At 39.0% G+C, this 27897-nt stretch overlaps 1 protein-coding gene across 1 annotated transcript; it reads right to left on the reverse strand.

The window, feature by feature from the left end:
• Window positions 1-410: 410 nt before the first annotated feature.
• LOC140932427 (helicase POLQ-like) lies at window positions 411-27897 on the reverse strand. The gene is made up of 17 exons (XM_073382037.1): window positions 27850-27897; window positions 24994-25065; window positions 23510-23582; window positions 22755-22852; window positions 21796-21906; window positions 20878-21026; window positions 19187-19423; window positions 18422-18563; window positions 10439-10543; window positions 9797-9998; window positions 8943-9100; window positions 8184-8282; window positions 7641-7817; window positions 6609-6722; window positions 5520-5595; window positions 1100-1176; window positions 411-491 (listed from the first exon to the last, which is right to left on the reverse strand). Exons 1-17 carry the CDS (start codon window positions 27895-27897, stop codon window positions 411-413), a joined length of 2019 nt encoding a protein of 672 aa, XP_073238138.1.

The raw sequence follows: 27897 nt of genomic DNA on the forward strand, positions 1-27897 counted from the left end.
GCTCAGAATTATAACTATGTATTAAAATCCACTCACTGATTTACCCTTTGTTCAATCTAAACATTCTAAGTTGGTGTGAAAGCTTTCACCTGTCCTGACGAAAACATAATTCCGCGTCTTATATGAAAAAATAAATAGAGCATATAATAGTTTCATACATATTACAAAGCCAAATTCGAAAAATATTTTATCTTATGTGCGTTAAATTTATGTGAATTGAGTAAACAATAACTTTGATAAGTATTCATTTTCTTTCAGCAATTCGACACATGTAGAGCCGTTCGTATCAGAGGCGATTCTGTGCTCTAAAACCCTGATATACTTATAATTATCATTTTCTGCAATAAACATATAATTACTATTTTCTTTTCTTTTCACTTCTTCAGTTAAAGGCATGAAAATCACTTGTCCTATGTGTTCGGTTTCTCTGGAACAGTTGTCATCTCTTCTGCTTCTTCCCGCAAAGCGTCCGCTTTCTCTTCTAAGAGCATCTAAAAACAAAATAAATACCATTTTACTGCCATTTCCCGGTTCTGAACTTTCTCTTATTAGCGAGGTCAGTCACCTCTAGCTTTTGAAATCTGGCAACTTAAAGATTATTTTCACATTATCACTTTCTTCCTGCCCTTTCGCTGTTGTTTTTGTTTTGTCGTCAAACGGACAACTAGCCTGCGTAACAGGCGCCGGTTTTGTTAAATTTGTCAGGGTGAAGGACGAAATTTTGCGTATATAAAACGTAACCAAAAAACATTAACCGGCGCTTGCCACGCAGGCTAACGGACAACTGGCTCACACTTGTTTGAATGAAAAATCAAGCAAACTTAAGTTAACCTTAGCCTCATATAGATTCTCCTGAAATTATGCCAAAAAATCCTGCAACATGTCTCTTTGTATTTGTTTTTTCTTCTTTCTCTCTTGTAATTAGCTGCGTAAGCATGTCCCGCTTTAGATTAGCCATTGCTATTTGCGGGTGTACAAAACTTGTAAATTTTTCTGAAAAGCAATACAGAAAGTGTGCGTAGGTGTGTACGCTCAACACCCCAACCCCACGAACAGCAACAAGAGATCCATTCAGTTTAATCAGTTTTACCGGTTTTACCTTAGCAGCTGACACGATCTGATTGGCTTGTCGTCTTGACAGGTGCTCAATATCAGTCATAAGGGAATTAAGAGCGGCTTTCCGTAAATATCGACCCACGGTCGGCACAAGTTCAAAATTTGATTTCGCTCATTTTTGGCTAATCGATAACCCTTAATGAGTAATGAAACATGCTGTAGTTAGTTTTCCCAAATAACGTATTCTTTTGTTAAAATTCGAGAAAACGCATTTTGCCCGTTCAGAGCTCAAAATCCACTTCCGGTAAAGCGAAATTTTACACAAATTCCATTGACTCGTACGTCAAACCACAACGATTTGGCAGCCTCTGAAAAACACGAATAGTTTTTATGACCCTTTTTTTCTTATAATACGATAAATTTGTGAAAGCTGTAATAATTTTGTGGCCAAAAAGGCTTGTTAAAAATAGGCCCTATTGACCATTTCTACCGTTCAAAATTATAGGGATAAAAAAAATGCAAATTTTTACAATGCGCTATAACTTAAAATTCCGAAAATTGACTTTCTACTGCTTAACTAGGCCCCAATCTATCAGAAAATCGAAACAAATCTCTGGGCAAACGATTTTAAGTAGCCCGCAAGACGTTGAGTTCAACCCTAATTTTGCAAAAAAAACGCGACATTGCAGTGGTTAAAAATAGCGTGACACGGCCCGTCACGCCAGTGTTGCCGAAAGATATGCTTTAAACAATTTACTTAAAGGCAGATTAAAAGCCAATTCGAAATTAAATCGTTCGGTAAACCTATGATTCTCATTGATTGCAGCATTTTCTTCAGATACAACATATAGGGTTTCTGGGATAGCGTCACACACTTTCATGTTCAGTTTCAGACTAGCGATTTCCCTCAAAAAATGGTATATAAAGAGAACAAAATCTAAAAACTAAAACTGATTACTGAATGAATTTTTGCATTGAGAGATATTTACGAATTAAATCATCGCCAATTAATGCCATTTGGTTTATAAAAACTAATTTCCTTGAAACAATTTTAAAGAATAAAAATATTTTAGACTAAGTAGTTGTGCAATAGTTCTTTTCGAAGTTTTTACCCTTGCGGGCTCTCAAAACTGAAAAAAAAAAGCTAGGTGGATGCCAAAGAGGAGCCTATATACTCAGGGGTGGATCTAGGGGGAGGGTGCAGGGGGTGCGCACCCCCCCCCCCCCCTCCCCTGAGATGACCTGCGGTTTTATAATCCAACTGGTATTTTGCAAAGAAAAAAAACTATGTGGTTTATTGGTGTTGAAGTAGAGTGCACCCCCTCCTAAAAAAAATCCTGGATCCGCCCATGATACTTGTATGACAACGTGTATGAATCATGAAGCTACCGCATGACTATATACATGACCCATTAAAACAAACTAAGAGGACACTTTGGTGCTTTGCCAGGCTTACCATTAACTCAGTTTCGGGTTGCTTTCGACGTTTCAGTAGAAAATTCCTGAAACAAACGGAACGTCTGAAAAGGCATTCGCCTATTTTCCTGGTCTTCCTGGTTGGAAACTTTCAGGCGGAAGTTCGGATTTCATGTCTTTAAACCTTTTTTGAATATCAGTTTCAGGCTTTCGCGGCCGTTTTTCATTAAACGAAACTGACTTAAGCAAATGGTAAACGCGATTACCGAACGGAATCAAAATTGATCAGTCCTGAATTCTCCTCACCATTTGCCCAAACCGTGGAGCGACCGGTTTACCCATGTAAATAGTAGAAAAGCCTTGTGTCCAAAAGCCTGCGATACAGCTTCCTCTCATCGTTTTCTGCCGCTAGGAACATTTCGTCAAAGTTCTGTGAGAGGCGAGTGTATGAGGCGAGTGTCATATATCTTAAGTACCTTGAGGGGCCTTGTTAAGTGCATAGTAGATCGTAGCAAGGGCAGAACGTTGCAATATCTCTAATTACTTGTTAAGAGACACAGAAAACTCGGCATTCCTATACCCCAGAAAAATGCTAAGAAAAATAGTTTTTCTGGAGCAGTTCTTTGGAATAGCCTTCCTATATATTGACCAGCAGTAGGCGAAGTCTTTTGGGGTTAATTGACGGCGGGCTGCAAACAATTCTTCTGGAGATCTACACGGTACTTACGTAAAGCAGACTAAGGCTTTCAGTCTTATTCGGTTTGTGACAAAGACAAAGCTAAGGTTTTGGAGGCCCGCTTGGGCGTCCACGTTTCATGGACTAAGGCTACGTAGGATGAGGAAAGTTTCCTTTTTAGGTGTTCCCATTCGTTCGTTACAAGATTCTTCTTAGCTTTAGTATTATACTCTATTTTGTTTCCCTATTTTTATTGTTGTTGTTGTTGTTTTTTTCGGAAAAAAAGGGAGGGGGGGGGGGCAGAGTGAGTGAGACTGGAGAGAGGATCGAAATAGAAACTGACAAAGGAAAAATAAAAGAAAGAAAACAAGAAAGAAAGAAAAAAAAAATCGCAGTCTAAAAGCAGTTGAAAAGTTAGTACTACCAAATCCGTTCCTGCTGATCAATAACAAAGCGCCAAAAGTGCTCGACGCTCAAGTTGAATACCGTATTTATTCGAATAAGCGCCCAACCTCAAATTAGCGCCCACCTCGAATAAGCGCCCCTCCTAAAGGCAGAACAGTTAATAAGCGCCCAGCCTCGAATAAGCGCCCACCACCACCCCACTCCCTCCTAGACAAACTTAAATAAGAGATAATAAGAGACCCTCCCGAAGACGGAGTTTTCTTCAGAGCATTTTACAGAAACCTTACTTTGTTACATCTCCGCTTTTTGTTATTACCATTTATTGTTTTGTTGCAAAATAAACATGCTACACTTGCTGAGAATGGCGAAATTTAATAAGCGCCCAGCCTCGAATAAGCACCCACCTCGAATAAGCGCCCAGGGCGGTTAATCGAATAAATACGTTATATACCATAAAAATTTGTAAATGAAAGACGTAGGTAACCTGTAACAGGCCTTCAGATAGTTGGGAAAAGGCAAATAAAAGTGGGCTAGAAAAAATGGTGAAGGGGCGGGGTTAGGGATTGAGGGCGAAAGGTCCTCCTACTCTCTCCCTCTTACTCTTTTCCACGTTTGTTTTACTCCGTTCCCCATTTCGCGCCACTGTCCTCTATCCACTATCCACTGTCCACTACGCCTGGAATAGGCTAGTTCATAGTGGGCCAGAGAGTTTTTTTCCAATGGCGATGCAAGGGATCTATAGATGTCCATTAAGGAGCATTTGCCATTTTTAAAAGCTCATGATCACGCTGCAACTATTCCTGCTTTAGCATTAGTAAAACGCCACTTTTTTCTCTGTTTTCCGTTTTGCTGTAGGGGAAAGTTTTTGGTGATTTGTTTTTTATGATGGCATTTCATCGTCGATCGAAACGAGTTAAAACGTTTTCTGAAACGTTCGTTACAATGTACCTTTATAAGCGTGATAGTAACACATCCAAACGTACATCTATATTTATACATAATTACTCGGAAAGAGAAAACTCGCAAGAAAAAAACATTGTTCGAATTAGTTAGTATTGGTTATCCCCGTCTTAAATTTGACGTATTTATGCCTTTTGACGGATGCTTAAATTAGTGAAACACACCACTGTACTTGTTTAAAGTTTGTTTTCGTTGGGCTCGGTCGTCGACGTCTTGCCGACGTCGCTCAAAAAGCCGACTTTTGGGCAATTCTACACTATATATTGTATCCAAACAAAATGACTCTTCTAAATAAGATAGATGTATTGAAAGATGTAATATAGATTGTGTGCTGGAATTCGGTATGTGATCAGTGTTGAATAGAATGTTGAAAGTGAATCTGTCGTTAACACCGCTGGCGTGACGGGCCGTGTCACGCTATTTTTAATCAGTGGAATGTCGCGATTTTTCGCAAAATTAGGGTTGAACTGGGCGTCTTGCGGGCTACTTAAAATCCTTTGCCCAGAGATTTGTTTCGATTTTCTGATATATTGGGGCCTATTTAAACCGTAGAAAGTCAATTTGCGAAATTCTAAGTTATAGCGCATTGTAAAAATTTACATTATTTCAACCCTATAATTTTGAACCGGTGATATTGTCAATAGGGCCTATTTTTAACAATACCTTTTTGGCCACAAACTTATTACAGCTTTCACAAATTTATCGTCTTATGAGAAAGAAAGGGTCATAAAAACTATTCGTGTTCTTCAAAGGCTGCCAAATCTTTGTAGTTTGACGTACGAGTCAGTGAAATTTGTGTAAAATTTCGTTTTACCGGAAGTGGATTTTGAGCTCCGAACGGGCAAAATGAGTTTTCTCGAATTTTAACAAAAGAATACGTTATTTGGGAAAACTAACTACAGCATGTTTCATTACTCATTAAGGGTTATCGATGAGCCAAAAATGAGCGAAATTCGAATTTTGAACTTGTACCACAAAAAGACGATTTTGGTCGATATTTACAGACAGTCGCTCTTAACATCGGCCCAGGCCAGACTGGTAAGGCTTTTATAGCCTGCTTTGAATAACTGGCGTGCACGAGCCTGCAGAGAACAAAGAAATATAATCATCACCACTGACCAATCAGGTAGTGGTACACCACAGAAAGTACAATTGACGTAAAATGCAACAATAACACAAGACTAACTACGACAGAACGACTGGACAACTGAAAATTTGACTAACTATAAACGACAGTTTATCTGTGACAATAGACGGATCGAAACGCACCAATGACATTACGAGCCTTCATAGCTAATAACATCAATACTAAACTGACAGACGACCAATAACGTCGCGACTTAATTAACCAATCAGGTCAATAACCAGAGTTTAATACCATCAACTGACGTGATACAACTCACTTTGACTCTGAAGATGACTACCGCACAGGTTGTCAAAACATCAGTCACTGTCAGCAACAACAGTCCTATTAAGGACTACGTTCACCCGGATGATCATACTCAACCTACTTATGAAATGACTCCTGGGTTCAAATCTTTTACAATAACACAAGATGTAACAACTTTTGGTGCAAAATGTAACATTAACTCGAAATGTAACAACTTTTGACCCACAACGTAACAACGTTTTAACGCGAAATGAAACTAGTTTGACGAAAAATGAAAATAACTTTTTAAAAACCGAAATGTAATAATGCAAAATGTAACAGCCTTGAAAAAACTGAGAGACTTGGATATAAGCCCTTTAAATTGTCTGGTGGTAGCAAAAGCAGGTTTTATGTTACGTTATACGTCAAAAGACATGAACACAAGTACTCTTCAATGCAAAAAAGTACTAAACAGTCAAAATCAGCATCGAGTTCTTCTAAGGTCAGGGCAACTAAGAACTAATTCAGGAGACTTGATTGCAGATTTCACCACTGTTGGACAAACTTGACCCGTCACGACCCCTGTTAGTTGAACCTAAAGAAGCAGATGCATTTCTATACGGCTTTACTAGTCCCCTTACCCGACCCCGCGTCCCCCTCCCAGAAAAAAAACACTTCACGGAAAGGGCCTTTTTTTGGAAGCGAAAGAAATAAATCTCTATTGACCTGCTTGACACCAGGGACCTCCATAAGAGGAACAAGCTCCAAGGTAGCAGTGTAGGATAACTTCTTAACCATGGCCTCAAGTAGTAAATTCACTCCCCAAAACTCCTGCAGCTCCTGTGGAGTGACATCACAAGGTCATAAACCATACAGTTCCTGTTGTCATTAATCATTGTAGAACAGTTTTCAAAAACGGTTGAACCTCATTAGTATGGAAACCAAAGGGACAGACTCAACTGTTCGAATTATGGATTTGTCCGAATCATACAGATAAGGAATGTACGAAGTCTTGTATCTTTGGAGACAAAAGGACTGTCCGTGAATGAGTATTTCGTTTAGTTTGGTATACAAATGCAGTTTGTGATTAGCTTAAAATCTCCCGCCACTTTCTCAGCCAATAAGAATTGAAAACAAATCCAAACGTCACTTAGTCGCCCGCGTTTTCCCGCGCTTAACACGGATCATGTGTTTTACTACGAGTTCTGATTGGCTGTTTGAATCCCCTGTACCTCTGACCGCCGGGGTAGTGTGATAACCTGTTATGGCTTTAGGAAACTCGATTAAAACTCGCATTCGTGGAATTTTTAGCCCGTCGGTAACTGTAAAAACAAAGTCTCCTACTAAAGAGCTGGAAATATAACGTTCTATTCGCATTTTCCACTAACAAAACTTTCACCACTTTCTGTTTGCAAAATCAAAGATACACCATTTCTCAATCTTTGGAAAACGATAATTCCGCATAAAGAGTCCAGTAGATGTAGAGTTCGCATTGGCCTTAAAGTTTTGTTAAACATACAGGATCATTTAGCATGCGAAGTTGCCATTTTAGTTCGTTTACTGAAAGGTGAAGTAGGAGGAATTGGGCTCAAACTATCGAAATTCAAGACACCGAATTTGTCAGGCTGGACTTGAATTATTTCTTTTTTCGCAAGTTTGCAAGACGAGGCCATTATTTAATCAGTTTACTGAAATACCGGTGTTTGTGGTTTATTCTCGTAATGGGCGATTAATCCTACTAATACTGGTTAGACGTACCTGAGTGAAATGCACCATGCATGAAGCAAATGATGAGGCTGAAGTTAAAAGATTCTGCACAAATCCTCGTGTCACGTTAAACAAACTAGCAACGTCCCAGATGGTGTTCTCTTTCATCAGTTTGTACAGGATGAGAGTTAAGTAGAACCTCTTGACGGAAGCTTCTTCACTGTCGTCCTACAAAGAGCGGCAAGACAGGATTTTAGCGATGACCTCACGATAACTGGTTTCTTTACTTAAGTGCCCCCAAGGCAGTTATTTTGTTCCCTTGGTAACCCCCTGCCAGCTACCAATCTCCCTAAATGACAAGAGAAAATACTAAAACAGAAAGCATGACAAAGTTAAAAGATTGTATGACAAAGACCAACATAAGATTCAAGCGCCTTGATAAACTCTCTTTTGACTCGTCACAAAATCCTTTTCCATCGATTGCTTGACACGCCCAAAAAACGTCTGTGTAGAATGCTACACGATTAGGCAAGTTAGAGGGGCTAAAGAAGAAAGCAAATTTTCGAGAAGAAAAGAGCAATACTAGTCTTGTACCTTCTTGACCCGTTGACCTGTAGCTCTTCTCGATAATAAGCTTTCTGTGGCTCCAACCAATTCAGCCACTCGCTGTTCTGAATCACCCAAAGACAACACCTGTAATGAAATCATATAAGACGTGAACGAGACAATCATGATCACAAAAGACATTACAAAGATACAAAAGTAGCCACGTGTTCGATGGACCCTATTTCTGCCTCTTTTTCCACTCAAAAAAATCCTTAGAGACCTATACTACCGTCCTTAAAAAGGTTTTTCAACTAATATGGAACCTAATTTTAATATTTTAAAACCATCTGATTTTGTTTAGGTGTCTGTTAATATAAACGGAAGAAATAGTGACTGTTGACCGTAAAAAGCCAAAATGTTTACCGTTAACCGTAAATTCCACCATCCCATTGAGACAAACTCGTTCCCACTAAAGTCAAAGTTTTTTTAACAAAAAAAAAACTTCCGGTGACAATTAGCCTAAATATCATCCGATTGCTTCGAGTCGTTTTCTCCTCGAGGGAGTAAAAACGACTCGAAGTAATCGGTTGAAATTCAGGCTAGGCGATAATTTGTTTCCTCTTTCAAATATTGGTAGAGACAGAGGATGATGTCATTGACCTCATTGATCAATGAGGGCGCAAGCAAATCATTGGTTGGAACATCTACATTCTGGTTTTTAAATTAAGTTTAAAGGATTCCTTTTTACGCGACGCGTAATTTTCACATTCCGGCTGATTTCTTTGCGTATTTCTGTCTGATCCGTACCTGTTTAAAATAAGTCATCCATTGCGGCTCAATTGAATCCCTGATGTCCAGCGGCGTCACAAGATAAAGCAGATGCAGTTCATTGGTTAGTACCAAGTTCTCCAGTGCTCTTGTTACCTCGCGATAGATCACAGGACTGCTCTCCACATCAATGCACCCTGCAAAGGCAATGTTGCCACACACGTAAGTGCAATTAACGGTGTCAAAGGAGCAGTGGTTGCTTAAATTATGTTTTTATGTCCCTAAGACTGCCGCTAAAGTTGAAGTACCCATGTCAAAGCGAGTTCCACATTTTTTGGTGAAAACGGAGCTAAAATTATAACTCAGTCATCTCTTCTATAATTAAGAACTCCAAAAAAAAGATACCAATTCATTTTATCGAAAGAAAAAATGGCACGATCGCTTTTTGGTCATTTTTTTTACAACAGAATGGTTTAACTTGCAAAAGCTGGCCCAAATTGTTCCACGGTTTGCAATCCATTTCCATCCTGGTTATTGCTGGCAAAAGACACACGCTTAAAGTTGAGGTTCAGTAATAGAGTTATTTCAGGCTTTCCAATATGTTATTAGGATTTTGATGTAAAACCGAAAGATCGTGATATAGCTGCTTAAAACAACGTGAATTCAATTTTTTACGACCTTAAAAAAATGACTTAATTTAAAAGGTATTTTGATCAGCACTACTTTATAGCTTGTTTTGAAACGCTTTTTTAGTCCGGTTATAAAACCCCCGGATATAAGCCCCCCCCCCCCCCCTCCCCCACCCCATACCACTTACGAAGTTGTATAACCCCAGCGCTTATATTATTGTGTACTAGGACACGTCCGCAAGTATTTGCCGCTAAGAAACGCACCTTTAAATGTGGCCTGTCCCAGATGGGTGACTTCTATATTCCTGCTCTGTGCTGTGTTAGTTACTATGACATGTCCGAGTTGTTGTAGTGACTCAAGTGATGTTTTAAGCTCTTTATCTATGTCAACTGACTGCGCAGGTGACTGTACAAACAGCAGAGTGTTCTGCATGAACTGCTTAAGTTCATCAACAGTTGAGCAAAGCTAGTTAAGAAACGAAAGACGGAAAGCTAATATTTTTATCAACACAGATATCAAGGCTTAGGGTAGTGAGAAATTTCAATTACTACAGCTCTTAAGCTCTCAGTTCCGGTAATTGATCACCTGTTCTATTACAGTTTCTTTTGGTGGTCCCTTTCAAAGGTTTAAACGTTTAATTAATTAAAACTAGAAATACGTGAACCGCAGAACCTATTTCCTACCCTTCCGTATTCATTAACTCGTGAATTCAGTAGGCCTGGGATGTTCGCCTTGTTTTAGAGTGTGTACGTGGAGTTATGAGGCACATGGCGCACTGACTTTCCTTGCCGACGACTTTCCGCACATTTTTCCGGCTTCGCCTATTTTCCCCACACCTGAAGAATGGGCAGCCAGCCATATTCACATAACATTTCAAATCCTTGACTGACGAGCATTAGGCCTACCTTTAATCCAACAAGAGTAAGAAGCAACACCCGTAACCCTTTGCCATTTTCATGCAGCAAGCTGCTGCGACAGCTCTCCAAAGGACCTGAGAACAGGTGACTAATCTGTAACAAATATAACAATATGAAAACCTCGTTCGAGGTCAGTATTGGTAGTTATACTCGTAAATGACCATTCATCATCATGAGGGGATTATTACTTCTTGTTTTCATAAACAAGATCTCCTCAGGAGGGAATGTGCTAGCCCTTGCATCGATAATGACCTCTTTTATTTTTGAAAAGTTTTGAATGAGCGTTTTTTGCATTCCGCCCAAAGTTAAAGCGTTACAGCGTGGACATGTTAACCCTTTAAGTCTCAAGGGTGACCAACATCAATTTTCTCCTAACAATATCCATATGTTGCAAAGATGAATGGTTATGAGAGTTAATAAAATGATCACTAAAGAGAAAATGCTTTGATCTGTTATCAAACTCTCTCAACTAATTCTTTTAAGAAATGTATGGAGATCAGTATGGAGAATTTATATGAGAATACTGGGGCTTAAAGGCGCTAAAATAGCGCGACGAAGTGCAAATAAACACGGAACTAAAAAGGACATTATTTTGTAAGTATATACAAGCAAAAACTAATGATATTGGCGTCATGATGTCGCTGAAACGTCTGAACTTTATTTCGTTAGTTTTTACTAGGTTTATAAACTAAAACCATCAAGATAGAGTAGAATAAGTTACCAGGTGTTTTGGATTCTCGGAGTCTACAGTGTTCAGGAGTGTACAGTAAGCAGTTTACAGTGTACGGAATAAACCTGTGAGTTCCAAAACTGGTGCATGACTACTCTTCTACAAGGATACGACACATATCCAAATCAGATCCAACCTATAAAAATAGCTGGGTTTATACACAGTAAGTTCTCGCACCACTTTCAGTAGGCTCGATTACCAGTCAAGGGAAGACCAGAAATCGAGAAAACGGAGGAAATCGAGTCTACATGACAGAAAAAAAAAAAAAAACAGAAAAAATTAAAAACAAACAAATAAGGTGTTGAGTCCCTGAATAATTCCCTTGTCTTCTTCAGAACACTTCCTTTGACGAGGAAGGCGAAGGCATAGGCGAGCCTCTTGTTACCATGCAAAAAACTGCGGCTAGATCAAACAAACGCGGCTGCACGTTCACAAGAGAGAGATCCAAACAGGTTCAGTTTCTAGACTTTCAGGAAGTCCGTTCTACCACTGGGTCATCGGCCGTTTTCCCGACTTCGTCGCTCAGAAAACTCGACTTGTGGGCAAGTCTACTCGCTTTGTTTCGTTTTTAGCATTTCAATAGTATAGTTTATTTAGTGTCCCCAATTCGCCTTATCTGGTCGAAATAATTTTACGTTCAAATAAAGGTTTTATCTATCTATCTATCTATCTATCAGTTTCCTGTTGTCAGTGATTGAAACGAGTCCGACCTTTGGTCGAGGTGTCAAAAGTCGGACGCGACTGAAACATAATGGGCGCTTTTCTATTACAGTTTTCATACTCTATTAGATTAGCTTATCTGTCGCTTTAGAACTTCCTTAATCTTAACCTGAAAAAGAGTCCACTATCACGCTAAAAACACCCTCAAAGTTTCATTGCACGCAGCTTATAGCGTGTAATCATGTAGTAATGCATGCTGAACTTGCAATGGCGTTCTCAAATTTTGCTTCAGTACGACTGAATTTGTAATTTTCAGTCACCTAATGTTTGGTGACCTGTGTTTAATACTCTGATTGCGGCGGAAATGCTAGTCTGCAAGCTCAGCTTAGATTCACTGTGGGTACCGATAACCGCAAGTTGACAAGCATAGCTATTTGTAAAGCCGCGTAGCACTTGGGTAAACCGGCGCCGCGGTTGTTCCGAGTGTTAACCTTTTCTAATTCACTCTTAGACGTGAGTGCCTAAAAAAAAAATTACACAAAATTTCCAAATTTCATTTAGTAAAAATGCTTAAAACCAAGAGCACCATGTGAAAGTGCTGCCCAACAGGTTTCATTTGAATGGTCACATCATAGGATTTTTTACAGTCTCAAAAGTAGGTGCCATCTTCCTACAGGCATAGATAGCTGATGAAGTGATATTTCATATAAAAATATATACATCAAAAAACAACACCATTCACTCACCCTGAACCATTCGGGTTTTTATTAATCACCCTGGGCATACTAACTATTCTCAGGGAACGAAAGGATAAGTCGAAAGGAAACGGAAACTGTATGTTCTTGTGGATAATATGAAATGAGAAGCTTTACAACAAGATGGTAGCGCAGTCGGCACGTGCAGTACACGTGCAGCACGTGCAGCACGTGCAGTACAGCGTGCAGCACGTGCAGCACGTGCAGTACAGCTCCCGCGCGTTTTTCTTATCCCTTTTTATCTTATCCTTCTGTCCGGATGTCTTAGGACAACCTTGGTCGTCCCGGGATTTTTAGGTGGCTCTTTCGTCTCATCCAAAACTTTCAGTTACCATGTTGCCGGTCCGGTCAAAAGAGTTCGCGGACGTGTAGTAGACGTACTTTCATTGGAATATTCTAGGGCACGTTTTGTCTTAATACCGAAATTTTAAGGAGGCCTTTTACAATATTAATCACAATATCTTGATAATAAAATCTGAAAACCACAATATCCATTCGTAAATTAGAAGAAAAATTCCGCGAATATCATGGACGAATGGAATGGTAATCCAGAAATTTCTAGCCTTTCTCGAGCTTCAGAAATTTCTAGGCTTGCAGTTTCGCGTTGCCGAGATTTCAAACTTTAGCAAGGCGTTCAGTTCAGTTCAGTTCAGTTCAGTTCATTTTTATTTAGCCAAAATACAGTACAATGCAAGAATACATATAGGAATTGTAAGGTTGCAAGGGAGCCCAGAGGAAACCAGAAGGCTTTATGAAGCCTGGGCTCCCCAGTCTAAAAGAGATAAGTAAAATAAAATGATATTCTCGGAGTGATACGTTAAAAATAGGAACCAAACAGAGACTGAGTTAAGTTATGAATTCAGAAACAAGATAGAAAAAAAAATTTAACTCTGGATTGGAACAGAATACTTTCCTTTGTTAGTACGGCAGAAAGGAATATAAAATTGATTTGAACTACGCGTTCCGGCATTGATTACGGCCGCCATGTTGTTTTCATCAAGTCGAAAGTGCATCACTTTAATCGCCCAAAACTCAGCAATGATTCATTGATTCGAGATCAAAAATCCGACAAACACATCGCAGACGGATACAAAAAGCTCGTTCATACCTTTAAACGCGAGGCTGTACAATTTTTTGTGGCAAAAAACCTTGCCGTAAATCACTTACCGCTGGAAGCCCTTCCTGCGGTTCAAACGTGAACTGCAAACTGCAAACGTGACCGCAAGGCCTTGGTCACGTGACATTTTGCGGTTTGCGGTTTGCGGTTTGCCGTTTCCCACGAAAAACCTGATGCTAAAGGTCCCTAATATTTGCCCCTTCGAACATTTATTTTACCATGTTTACCGAAGAAAGTCGTTAGATTCCCCTGAAATTAACCATTCTGATTGTGCTAAGTAGTCTTCTGAGTTAATTGAAGCATGCGCTTGAACATTTAACTTTATACAAGCAAAATTGACTTGCTATTAGAGACGTGCTATTAGGCCTAAAAGAGGAGCCAGGTGGAAACAGCGCGACAGGATAATGTCACGTGTCCACTCGAAATGTTGTGTTTTCGGCGGCCTTTATCATCGGATTCGGGGTGTGGGCGGATGGCCAATCTGAAGTAAAAAATATTCGTTTTCGGATAAAATCTGAGAGAAACTGTTGTTTATTTAGAGAAACTATTTCCTTTGTCGTTTGGGAGGTTATGCGTTCATGCACATTCGAATAACGTGAAAATTGAAAGAAACCTGTACTTTATCACGTGACTGGAATCGGAACACATATGGTCGATAAACAAGTATACAAACCGTGAACGTGATAACATGAGGAAATGTTACCATACTCCAAGTAGTACTAGAAGTAATCCCTCAAAAGATAATCTTACAAAGGTCCGGTAAATGAGAAGATCAAAAGCTACACACGGTTTATCGGGAGTTGACTTGAGGCCCGGGGGTATTAACTCGAGTAGGTTCTGGGTGGGTAAATGTTGCTCAGGTCTCCAATTTTGGATCCTCGATGAAAGATACCTCGTCCTAGAAACAGGCAAATTTTCAATACCTCGTTCTAGATCGTGAGTAATAAACTAACGAGCTCATTTGGCGACGCATACTCGTACAGGTATTTAGGGGAAGAACTAGCCCCCCCGAGGCTTGAACATGTTATTCTATGGAATTTCTTTTTCATGATTTCATGATTTGAAAATGATAAGCATTTCCTTTTTATTAAGCCTTTCCTTACCCCACCAAACTATTAAAAATTGACCCCGGCTTGGGTTGATGAGTGGAACAAACGAGCCCCGCAACCAGTTGCAAATTTACGAGTCCCCAGTGCAAAACTCGCGCTTTTTGGAGCAAAATGCAGTCCATCATGGACACATGTATCTTGATAGTTGTGTTTACTTTTGTAGTCTGTGTTCTTCAAATTCTCTTTTTGTACGTGATAGAGAAAAGCAGGAACTTAACGAGGTCGAGGTTTAATGGAAACCGTCAAGGCGGCGATGAACAGTCTCGGAGGGAAGGAATACCCAGAGGAGGAAGAAGAAGAAGAAGAAGAAGACAGCCCGTTGAACAAGAAGAATGATATGCATTTGGTACGCTAGATTTTTTAAGTCACTTGGTGAATGTTAGCTGTTTTATTGTTGTTGTTGTTGTTGTTGTTGTTGATACCATTGTTTGCTTGGTTCGCTTTGCTTTGTTTTGTTTGAAAATGGTTAAACAGTTTGTTTTTAACTGAAGAGTAAGCACCATTTTACATTTCTTCCACATAACCAAACTTCAAAAATGCCGTGGTTTACTACGCTATAGGTCAGAAAGCAAGTGGCAAAATGTCATTTTAAAAAAATGTAAAGAGTTTCAGTTCCTAGGAAATTTTCACATAATTTGCTAACTCTAAAAGGGCTCTTACATTGAGCTTAAACATTGTTACAGATCCAGTTCCCCTAGAGCTCTACAACATAAATGTGGATGCAAATAATTTCCGACCCTTTTAACACAACCACAAACACAACCTAACAAAGCTCCACATCATTTAGACCAGAATAAACTAACTAATTTGGGGTGTCGTTGCGTACGCTTGGACTTGAGACTATTTCTAAAACGTATCAGTAATCTAGAAGCATAAAAAAGTTTGCAGTATGCCTGCCGCGCCTATGTTGACCACGTAGGAGGTAGCGTTTCCGAGCGGTTAGAGAGTTAAACTTGCAATCCAAGGCCCCGATTTCTATTCCTGCCCTGACCGCTAGCTGAATTTGTTCTAGGTAGTCCCAAGTTCAAATCCTTAGCCACGCTTGTAAATAGCCAAATGGGTTGCCTCCAGTCATGAGTTGGAATTCTTACCGGTTAAGCTTATCTTAATCATTTGTTACTGTCCTTATTTGTTAACCAAGAAGTACGGCTGGATTACCAGTTATTGTGTTACCCTATAAACTATCATCTTTTTAGCGACATCAATGAATCGACGAATATAATCTGCTGATTAAACTATAAAATTTAAATATAGTTACAAAGTAGAAACGGCCATGTTGAGGCTATTTCTAAAACTTATTTCACTGTAATTGTCTTGTTTTTGCACGGAACAAAAAGAAAGACGGAGGCGAACGAAGCACCGGGAATGACGAAGGAACCTTCAAGTTCTAGAAGCGTTAGGAGGATCAGCAGCGGACCAAGTTGCAACAACATCTAGAGATATTTTCATCCAGCTGGCTGTCTTCACAGATTCCTAAAATGACCACGAGCGTTTACAGTAACAGTGGAATAAAAGCCAGCGGAACTTGTATAAAGTGACTTTGGAAGCATCGAATGAACAATGGAAAGCTTCTTGCAGAAGAACATTATCTATAACCTTTTTTTTTTCAGTACAACCTTTTGAGAGGACAAGAAAATAGTTTGCTAACATTTGCCATATAATTCGTCAAAAAATTACCGTGGGGTATGTCGCAGATAGATTAGCGTCAGTAGAAGTAGTCATTTTTTCTTTGAGGCCAGCTCGAAAATACCATTGTGCTCTTTAATGTGCAGGTTTGGGTTGTACATCCTAACTGTTTCGATCTCTTTTGTTCTCATCACGAGCTGTGCATCAACCTGTCAACGATTTGCGTATTCAGCACTTTTATTTACCAACGGAGCAGCGCTGATGTTAGCTAAAATATACATGCGTCACTTACCACGAGTGACTAGTCAAGATATACACGTATGTGTTATTGACCACGCATGAGGTCAATATAACTAAATATTATGAGTTCTTTTTGCAAACAGAGAACGAGGCCCGCAATATCCAGCGATATCCAACTCGCGTGATACATGTATATCAAATATCAAGTGAATTCTCTTGGAATCAAGTTATTACGGACGCATACAAGTTCAGAAAGAGGAGCAAAATTTCATTTTCGTACATCTGCGTCCCCTATGAGATGTCACATTACAGAATTTCACTTCCTCATCACGCACAGGGCGAATCAAGTGAAAAGAACATGCAGAGTTGTTGCTTTGCTTAATATCAAACAGTTTTCATCACACCATTTTTAACCGAAGTAAGTATTTTAATCTTCGTTCTAGCTTTTGATGCCAAAAACGATTATTAAACACAAACTAAAACAGTTTTTATTAAATCAGTTGAACCGTAGTTAGTATGTTTAATCTTAGTTATAGTGTTAAACCTTAGTTGTAGTCTCAGTTTTTAGCTGTATGTTATTTAATGTATTTTGAGGTTTTGACCTTCATTTTAGAGGAATCTCCGTAAAACCACCCTTAGGTGATTGGAGGCCTCCTCTTAAAATATTATTTACAACTATTGAGGCAACTATTAACTAAAACCACCCTTAGGTGATTGGAGGCCTCCTCTTAAAATATTATTTACAACTGATATTATTTAGAACTATTATTATTTACAACTATTATTCAACTATTATACAAATATTCGTCATTAACACATTGTGAACGCTATTTAATTTTCCCCCTTTTTAGTGATTTTTTTGTCAGTGATTATCTTAGTAAGAATGCAATTGACCTTGAAAATAGTTACGTTCTCGTTTCCGTCGCCGTTGCTGCCAAAGCTTCCTAATGTTTACCGACTGGACACCGGGTTAAGTTTACCTAAGTACATTGTCAGCTTTTAAAGAAGCAGTCCGCCAGCCAAAGTTCTGGCTAATTCTCAATAATATCCATATTCTATTATGTAATTAGGCTTTTTATTGTAAATAGATATATCACGTAATTTAAGGCTTTATACTGTAAACAAGTTTTTGGATTTCCCTTTCTTTCTCTATTATTTTTTTTTTTTCTCGGCTTATTAGCAACTATATTGACTTTCGACAATTATGTTGATTGTTTTGGTACTGAAATCTTCACAGTACCAAAACAATCAATATAATTACAAATGAAACAAAGTAAAGTAAAAGTTAAGTAAGAAAGAAAGGAGCCACAACTATAGATTGAATATTAACATAAAAAGAAAAAGTACTTGGCTATGTACAGCTTCTACGCTACTCGTATGGTAAGAAAGTTAAATTAGAGTTCGGATATATAACAATTTAGAATATTTTCAATATAAGAGGCACTAAGATTTATGATGTTTTCATCACACATAGACATGATATATAAAAATAGTGCCTTGCAAGACATATTCGTAAAATTACTATTTATCGAGTATGGGCTCTCCAAGAAGATAGCCCTTATATGAGAAAGTGATGAGTGAGTACATTTCAACAAATAGTGGAATTCATCACCAATTTCGGATCTATTACAAAGGGGGCAAAGCCTCTCAACTCTGGCATTTTTGCTAGAGATCTAATCAACCTCATCAAACCCGAGATCAAATAAAGCTTCATTCATTCATTCATTCACTCACCTTGGGTTTGTCAGCATCTTTGATGATTAGAATACTTTCTCCTGACGTGTCAATCCCAGCTCGCCCCGCTCGTCCAATCATCTGTTTGTATTGACTTTGACTCAGCAACGCACTTCCAACATAAGGAGCACGGACGATAACCCTGAAAATAACAAACAGTTATGAGAATTATGGTTTTCCAGTATGTGACAACGGCACCATACCAAATTCATTTGGGCCAGTGCATTTTCTGATTTCACCTATGGTGTTCAAAGCTACAAACAAAACGCACAGCAGAGTGAACAGAATGAAAAAAAAGTACTGTGCAATATCTTTCGATTGAATGGTCACAATTAAGGCTTTCTAATTCATAGAATTAGTACCACCTTGTACAGCATAGTAGAAGTACCACAGGAAATACTGCTCAGTAACTTTCATTTAAGTGGTCACACTTCAAGACTTCATCCACAGACTCAAAAGTTAAAACTGACAACCTTGTACAGAAGCCTTTCATTTAAATGGTCATCCTTAAGGATTTCATTCCCCAAACAGAAGTTACAATCGACACCTTGTACAGCATAAAAATCAGTACCACAGGGAAATATTACATTTTATTAGCAGGTTTCATTCCAATGGTCAAGCTTTAGGATTGTAACAATACCCTCCGAACAGAGTCTCCCTCGATCTTCCGTTCGACTCATCTAGGAAAGATCGAAGCGACTCTGCTAGCAGGGTATTGTAACCACGGACCGACACAGAAACTTGATCAAAACTTCGAAATCAAACCTCTTCGCTGGTAAATTAACCCCAGCTGCCAGCGTAGAAGTACACGTGAGAAGAGACAGCACACCCTGACTATAACCGTCTTCAATGAGTTTACGTTCATCCATGGTCAGTCCACTGTGATGGTATGCTACACCAAATGGAATAGTCTGTTTTAAAACAGGACAAAGGCCGCTCGCTTCATTGTAAAGAGCTTTCATTAGGTCATGTCTCTCTTTCGCTTTTACTTGGCACATTTCCCTGAAAATGTAGAAACATGCAGCTACAAAGTTCGATGATGTCGGAAATAATTATTTATCTATTATTTGACTAGGAGACTAGTCCCGCCGTGACAGCTAGCTGTATTTGTTCACGGTAGTTCCTGAGCCATGCTCCCGTCAGCTGGAATTCTTAACCCTGTTATTTTTTAGAGTATTTGTTTCACGCATTTGCTCGACCCCACTAGCATTAGTGCTATATTTTTCCTACAGGGCGGAGTTGTTCAAAGCTGGGTTAAGATAACACAGGGTTAGTGCAAGATTTGAATTCAGATTTGAAAGCTTAAAAAGCATTTCAGCTTTAATTGTTTTTGTCTACAAGTTGATGACTGGAAGCTCTAAAAATAACAGAGGGCTAAAATTATTCGAGAAAATGATTTTGAACACAAGAAAAAGAAAGCCGGGTTAAGCTCTAATCGGCCTTCGAACAACTGGGCCCTCATGGTAAAGAATGGAATTATCACTATTACTACAAAAAGTAAAACACAAGACTATTTCACAAGTTTTCTTGCTCATTATGTCGTTTGCCTTCTTTCTTTCTTTTTTTATTCATCTCCCATGCCCCCCGCTTGCCCCTGATCCTAACAGTATACAAGGAGCGTACTGTCATAGGGAAACATCTGTTCATTTACCGTTTCTGTCCAAGTTTCTACTTTGAATAACCCATGCATTCACAAGCAGATCTAGTGGTCCACAGATTGTCTTAAACAGCGGTCTAAGATAAACTTCGTTTAAATAAGCGACCCTAAAAGGTTAAAACAAGGACAACATTGACTATTTCACAGTCCCTTATTTTTCCCTCAGATTGTCGAGATCCAGCGCTATCAGTTTCGGGGGGACATTTTGAATGAGTGTCAAATCTACTTTCGTTGACGATTTGAGAGGAAGCGAGAAAAATATTTTTTCTTTCCCTCCCCCCCGCCACCCCCGACCAACGCTATAAGCCCTTCAAAAAAATACTTTGATTTAGTGGAGAGAGGGGTTCTTTAAAGTCTAGCCTGTTCCAGGCGTTCAGATTTTAGGGACGACGCAAAGAGATCGGACAGATGTGAGAGGAAAAACAGCGAAGGGGTTGAGTTGCTGGTTGCGAGCAAAGGAACCTCCTCTCTCCCCCTCTCCCCTTTTCTTCTCCTTATTTTTTCCTGCTCTCTGATTGACTTCGCGCTGCAACTCCACTACTAAGACGCCTGGAACAGGCTATTAGAAGTCCAGCTTCAGAGGAATTCTCTACGTCCGACGGGATGGGATGCAAAAATGGATTAGAAAGGAGTATACAAAAATACCTGTATATGCAGAGTTGGATACGGATATTTTCAGGCTTACAAAGTTAGCCCTGACAAATGCTTTCTCCACAATTGTATACCTATCTAATAACCTTTAAGAATTGACATTTATTGAATAGAATCTCTTGAGGCAGCAAAATTATATCCATTTTACCTAGGCATAAATTTTACCAGCAGTAAGGCCACACTTTGGCAGTTCTTCTTAGTAGAACAAAACACCAGACATGAATGCCGAGGAATAACTTCCAACACAAGGGTTAGTAACTGATCAGGATCACGAAGTAATAGCTCCTTGTTTTGGCCCTGTAGAACAAAGCAATGTCTCAGAAATTAGCCTGCCGAAAAAGCTCTTCATTTGTGTTTACAACCAGTAGAGGCAAGGCCGGGTCCTATCAAAAGCAAAAATCCAGTTTGCTGGTCACTGCTATCGGGCAGATAAAGAGATTCATCTCTCATCCTCTGGCATCCAGTATAGGTAGTGAAACTAGTGAAACAACTAAGAAGGGCCATTTTCAACAGATATTATGTAGGTTTTCTAAAGATGTTTATGAGTTTTCATTTAAGACCACTATGAAAGTGAAGAAAAGTGACGATTTTATAATTATATTATATTCTTAGAATTACAGTACCCATCTGAATTTTTACTTAAAATTCACTGATTGGAATTGTGCACGTGTACTTTCACATGTATTTTATGAATCTATTATTTTATTTTCGCTGTAAATAATTAGTTAACATTTGTCCGCATTAGCCTATGGCTGTGTTAATCCTTAACCAAAGTATGTTTGTATGTATGTTATGTAGATCTCTACGAATGTCCCGACTGCACTACGGAGGCCAAAGGATGATGATAATGATGATGAAATTTGCAAAAATAAATCCTCAGAGACAAAAAAAATATTCTTACACAACTGCAAAATAAGTTTTTGCAGAATACAAAAAATTCCTATCCTCAAAATTGAATTTCTGCAAAAAATTTAGTTCAACATGGCATGGTGAAAGCAAAAACAGGATAAATAAAAACTTATTATAGCCTCTTATTAATTCTCTACATGCAAATACCATAGTTTACCTGTTTATTACTAATTCTTCTAAATGGTTTGCCATTATCTTCTTCATCTTCCGAAGCTTTTGGAACTTTATAAATATCACACCCCACCTTCACAAACTCTTTCAACTCCACCTGAATGAAAGTGGTAAAAACCAACCATTAAAATACAAATAAATGCTTTAACAAAGCTGCAAATATATAGAGGTGTTATCATGACAACTGGACCGGATAATTTCCTAGTGAAAAATTAATGAAACATTGAAGATTGTAAACTAAAGGAAAATAAATGCTAAAATGCTTGTGGACTACCAAAATTGTTACCAGGAAGGTTTTTCATCAAAGTTTTAAGGGGGCAGGTTCCACCCCAGGGTCCAACCCCTTACCAGTCTATATACCATTTTTGACAGAAAAAGTAGCCCCTTTCTTATTCTTTCTATTGATAAATTGTACCCATTCACATACTGTACCTAGCTAAGAACACAGTGCATTCCTTTTAACTGTCGTTAATGAACTGTCTTTAATATGAATAAATCACAAAATCAGAACATTTTCTCAAGTGGGAAATTTAGTCAAGTGGTCATTTTTTAAAAATAATTATAGGAAGAGAATAATAAATTAATACGAAAGGTGTCTTTGTTGACAATTTTATTCTTCTGTAATGTTTACCCTTAAGTCATAAGTCATCACCCTTAAGTCTCTTGTGTTTCTCCTGTATTTTCTACTCAGGGCGCTTTCCAAAAGCCAGACCATGGCTGCACCACTCATTTTGAAAATGGAAGAGGCTTTTTCCAAGAGTTTTTGATGAAAAACGATTTCGTTCGTGCATACTATTTAGCATTTGACTGATCTGACTGGAGAGCTCTTTCATTAAAACTAAAATTCTCATTATGAAGGGAATGTCCTGGCCGGTCAGTTCTGACAAATGGAAAGCTCCCTCAGTCTTTGGACAGTTCAAAAAATGTCATAACTAAATGTCATACCGGCCTGAAATCATTTGAATACACCTCAGCCTTTAAAAACTCCTTCAAGTCTGCAATGTTACTCAGAGTTGCACTCATACCAATAATCTGAGTAGTGGCTATAAAATGAAGAAATAAATAAAAACAAGACTTTCATGGCTGTGTAGATTTAACACTTATTCGCCGAAGGCGAAGTTAATATTTTTGAATAATTAATTGGATTATTCGACAATATTAACTGAGCCTGAGATGAATAGCTACAGTAAACCACTTCACCATAAACCATGCTGTTTATGTACCATGAAGTCTTTTCTTGCCTTCAAAGTCATCAGCACTTGGATATTCGTGTATTTTCAAAAAGGCTTCACTATGAAACTTTGGCAAAACACCCAGTTCATGACAGCGATTTTGTTCTGCTTTATATTCACTGCCTAGCGCCGTGAATATACCGTCACAGTCCGAGATAGCTAACCAATCAGATTGCTTGAATTACCAAGATCACTGAGTGTGTATATACTAGAACATTACATACAGTGGAACCTCAAAATAACGAACCTCCATGTAACAAAGTCCTCAGTATAATGAACAATTTTCTTTACCCAAGTAATAGTAAAATGTATGAAAAAGAACCTCAATAATTATAATGAAACCTCAATATGGCGAACAAATTTTGCCGCGCCCATGGCCCTTCGTTAAATCGAGGTTCTACTGTACCATATTTTATATTTTTACATTCTGAACTCAAACTGCTTTGAGGCAGAAAAGTCTGTACTTACAAGAAGCAAAAAGGACCTTGGCTAAACACATCTCTAACGTAGCTCCTCTTCCTGCTTCACCTAACATGTGCAGCTAAATTGGTGCAGTACAAGAGATGTTAAAAGGATTTTAGACCACAAAAAAACTTAAGTAACCAATTTTGACAGAGAAACAAAAATGGGTCACAGCGTGCAAAGAAAGTCATGTCCGATAGCCCGGAGCTAGTGGATTTTGCTATCAAGCTAATGATTTTTGTTCTTAACTTGCCCGACGGGCAAGTGCTGTTTTTTGGGGAAATTCAAATTACAAAAGGATTGTAATCAATCCTGCAAATAAAAAAAGGTTTTGGGCCTAGTTAAAATGACTTGTAGGCTAGTACATGCTAGCTACAGCTTGCCCGAATGGCAGGTTGTAAAACTGACTTTCTTTGCACCTGGGACAACAGCATTGTTGATACATTTTTCCCAATATCCTTTACCAAGCAAAATTGCATTACTCATAAAAGAGATACAGTTGATGGATTTTTCCTATGGGGATGGGGAGTGGGGGAGGGCAGGGTTCCAATCTTCTGCACTCAGGGTGATGAAGGTGTGTTACATGTAATAGTTTCTCGCTTTCTTCAAAGTTACAAATTTGAACAATCTTGTTATGAGATGGTTGAAAGGCAAAGTGCATGCTAAGCAAGTTTTATTTTCATGCTTTCAAATGAATGTTATTGTGAAAATTTCAGCTGAACAGTAGTTAAGCACGGCTTATAAACAAAAATCCCTGCTCTAATGAGTCCTGGTTTTGTTTGAAGGGTGTGCACCCGCAGAGCCGACCCACTGGATATGCTACTAGTTGTTATCATTAACAACAGCCAGAATTATCTTATTTGTCCCTACAGCCAGCAGGCTGCAGATTCCTAACCTTCTACACAGAAGTTCTTTTGGCCACTCACAGGGGAGGTCATGTGCTACAAGCTATTATCTGCATAGGAAGCTAAGGGTCTCCACACCCCTTTGTAGACAAAGTCTTTTGGCTTGTCAAGCAAGAAGATGGCAAATAAATAATCAAGTGGGGCTGAGGAGTTGAACTTTTAGGCACTGCCAAAAAAATTCAAATCAAGCTACTGGCCAGAGTGAGGGTTTAAAATCAAAGAAACCCTTTTAAATGTAGTGCCCTTAAATGTGGAGAGCATCTAAGTATCCCAAAATCTGTAAAGTAGGCTATGAATTTCTGGCATACATTTTGTGCAAAACAATACAATAGCCACTTTGAAAAACCACTTTGTTTACTCACTTAAGATTGCACACTGAAGGTCAAAGAAAGCTTAAAACTAGTGATAGTTGTAGCATTGTAGCGTTCCCTCAAGTCCAGTTGAGCATAAACTTATTTGCTGAATGTTGTCATAAGGAGCCTCAGAGGAACTGGTGCAGGTTAGGTCACCGTGATATATTTCCATCAGGTTTCATGATTCATAATTATTACTGTGGGTAAATTATATGCTAGCCTTGTTAATTACCTCATCTACAACTAGCAGACCTAATGTTGAAATTCGGCTTTCTCCAATAAGGCTGTTCACCAAAGCGTTTGCCTGGTAAAAGAAAAAAAGTACATTGTATTTCAAGTAATGTTCTCCATAGTATCCTTCGCAAGTGATTTTAGGGTCATCACACAACGCTCCGCAGGAAGGAGGGTTGCGTGACAACGCTTAAAATGACTGCAAAGGAGACTATATTTTCCATTGATAAATTTTTTAATGGGCTGATGGCAACCACAGACTTTGATGAACATGCTGTAAGAAAGCCCCTTAGAGAGGTACTTCTTAGGGCTTGGATTTGGACTGTCTTTTATTAAAACCCATTTGCCCCTCAACTGCCCGTAACTGCCCTTGCAGATCCAGCTCTCTTCTACCGCTTGTGACGTCATCAGTTTTAAATGCCAAGGACAACTTTACCCACTGCCTTGGGTAGGGTGAAGAGATCTTTCAAACCATACTAGAATGAGCATGAGACAGTCAAGGAGACCGGAGAAAAAGGAAAAAAAGGGACATGTCACATTGACCTAAAAATTTTCCAAGAAAATCTTGTTACACTACCCACTTACTTTCCTTTCATCTAATCCTAAGATCATAAAGCTCTCCCAAAAACTTCTCCCAACCAAAATGAAGCCTACTAAATGCCCAGCAAAAGAAAAAAAAAGGAGGCAATGAAAGCGAAAGAAAAGGGGAGGAAAGAAAGCAAAAAGAAAAAGTCAAGACTGCTGTCTCACTTTTAAACCCAAAAACTCGAAATTTTGATTTCTGCATATGTCCGAACTTCGCAAGCTGATATTTAGAATGTGGATCAGAAAGCCGTGAAATGTATGACCTGCCAATAGCTTTGTGGTAAGTTTTGGCTCTTTATAGCTAGGCAATGACTAGAAAACGGCTTGACTAGCTTCAAAACGCATTTTTCCGCAAAATTCCCATGGACAAATGAACCTGAGACCTGAACTACTGTTCTTAAGATACTAACCCAAAAAATTCAGACCTGTCCACAGGACTTACTTTATATACTAGGTAAAGCTTTCAAAACATACTAAAATGCCTTTCAAACTTCTAAAACCACAATTTATAGGCCGTATACTTCTGAATTTAAGTTCATATCTAAATATCAATAATTATCTTTTTATTTGAAGAACTTTGAAATATACTCTAACTTGAAGCAGGTGAAACAGAACTCACGAATTTTGAAATAAGTGTGTTGTACCATTCACGATAGCCAAATAAGGTCAGAAATGTCTTGCAGCAGCACCCAAACTAAAACATGAACCCTTAAACAGCTGCATCACTGTACTCAGTTATTTTAAGGCCCTGGGTATTGGTCCTGCCCCGGGAATCGAACCCGTGACTTCCCGCTCTGCTGTCAAGCGCTCTACCGACTGAGCTAATCCTGCCGAGAAGTGACGGAAATAACTGTGTCGTCCCCAGGCTCCACTCTCCTGCAGTAGACAAAGAAAGTAGGGTGTCATCGGAAGATGAAAAACAATGCATGCAATGATACCCATGATACCATGCACGACAGGTAAAAGCAAGGAGTGGGGCCTGGGAGAGAGGCAGGTCCAAGGAAAAAAGAGTGTCTGGAGGCGAAGCGGCAAAGAGAAGGTCCAGAGTCCTACTCTGCCTGTAAATGAAATTACGCGCATCGCGTAATTTTTGGGAGTATATTTTGTCTTGAACACTTAAAATTTCTGCTTCGAAATTTCTCTCCCTGAAAAAAACTATTTCAGCTGTTTGGTAAAGATTCACAGGAGAGTCGACGGCTTAAATAAACTTGCCTCTTTGGCATGTGTAATGATTTTTCGTTTTCTTTGATTTCAGAGAAATCACACATGACACATTACAAGAAGACCTCAACACGACTGTAAGTAATCGCAAGGGAAAAACATTACTGGAAAAAGTTCAATAGTTGACCATCTTTTTATCGAGCGTTAAGTTCTTGCTACTCTGTCTCTCAAATCTCAGCTCTCCGTTAAAAATTCTCTTTTTTCAGCTCAATTCGTATAACAGCTACCCACTCAGCAGCGTCCGTATTTTTCTGTGATGCCAAAGTATTGTAAAACTCTGTTCGGTATCAGTTTGTGTACATACTACATAGCTAAAATACTGCCTTGAACAGCGGAAAAGCCCACTGCTTTAACATACAGCAAAGCAGCTCAGTTTCATTTAAACAGGTACACTTCAGGATTTCATTCACAGACTCAAAAGTTAGAACCTCGTTGAACAGCATAATAAACAGCACCCCAGAACCCAGAAAACTAGTGTTCAATAGTTTTCCTTTGAATGGTCACCCGTGAGGGTTCCTTCGCAGACTTAAAAGACTCTACAGCATAACGAAAAGATACCTCCCCAAACTCAGAGGTTGGTAGCACAAAAACGAATTGTAACGGTAAGGGCCCAGTAGCGGGTATCAAGTCATAAAGCAAAGCAACTCCTAAAAAATATAATTTGTATGCTTGTGTTTAGACCTTCTATGGTAGACGCGTAGAGATCGAAAGCACGCCACTTGAAATAACCAGAGCATTCATGAACATGACAGTAAGCGACGAGGATAAAAAGGCGCTTGTTGTAACGGTAGGTACCTCAGTATTGAAGGTTTGGTCTTCGATCTCTCATCATAAAGTGAAATTGGTGTTCCCGCGCGCGAGCACTGGGCGTAAAGTGAAGTAAGACTCACACGAGTGAATGCTGTGGTTTGGTGCATGCGCATCGCGTAAATAAAACAAATGCCCCGGCTTTTCTTTGTGTTGGGAGCTGTTTACATGAAGGGCGGTATATAGATCCTAGAACGAGGAACAACTTTTCGTTGGGTTTACATGCAGAAATTTCGTTCCGTACCAAGCGAGTGAAGATTACCCACTGAACCACCGAACGAGCCGCCGCCAT

This window comes from Porites lutea, chromosome 3, assembly GCF_958299795.1.
Source record: "Porites lutea chromosome 3, jaPorLute2.1, whole genome shotgun sequence".
NCBI lineage: Eukaryota > Metazoa > Cnidaria > Anthozoa > Scleractinia > Poritidae > Porites > Porites lutea.

Excerpts from the sequence above, each read along its gene's own strand:
- LOC140932427 (XM_073382037.1), bottom strand. The coding sequence starts at position 27,897 with ATGGCGGCGGCTCGTTCGGTGGTTCAGTGGGTAATCTTCACTCGCTTG. Across the intron at positions 23,583-24,993 it reads GTCTGCTAGTTGTAGATGAG|CTGCACATGTTAGGTGAAGC; the intron begins GTAATTAACAAG and ends GCACCAATTTAG. Across the intron at positions 9,999-10,438 it reads TTACTCTTGTTGGATTAAAG|CTTTGCTCAACTGTTGATGA; the intron begins GTAGGCCTAATG and ends TTTCTTAACTAG.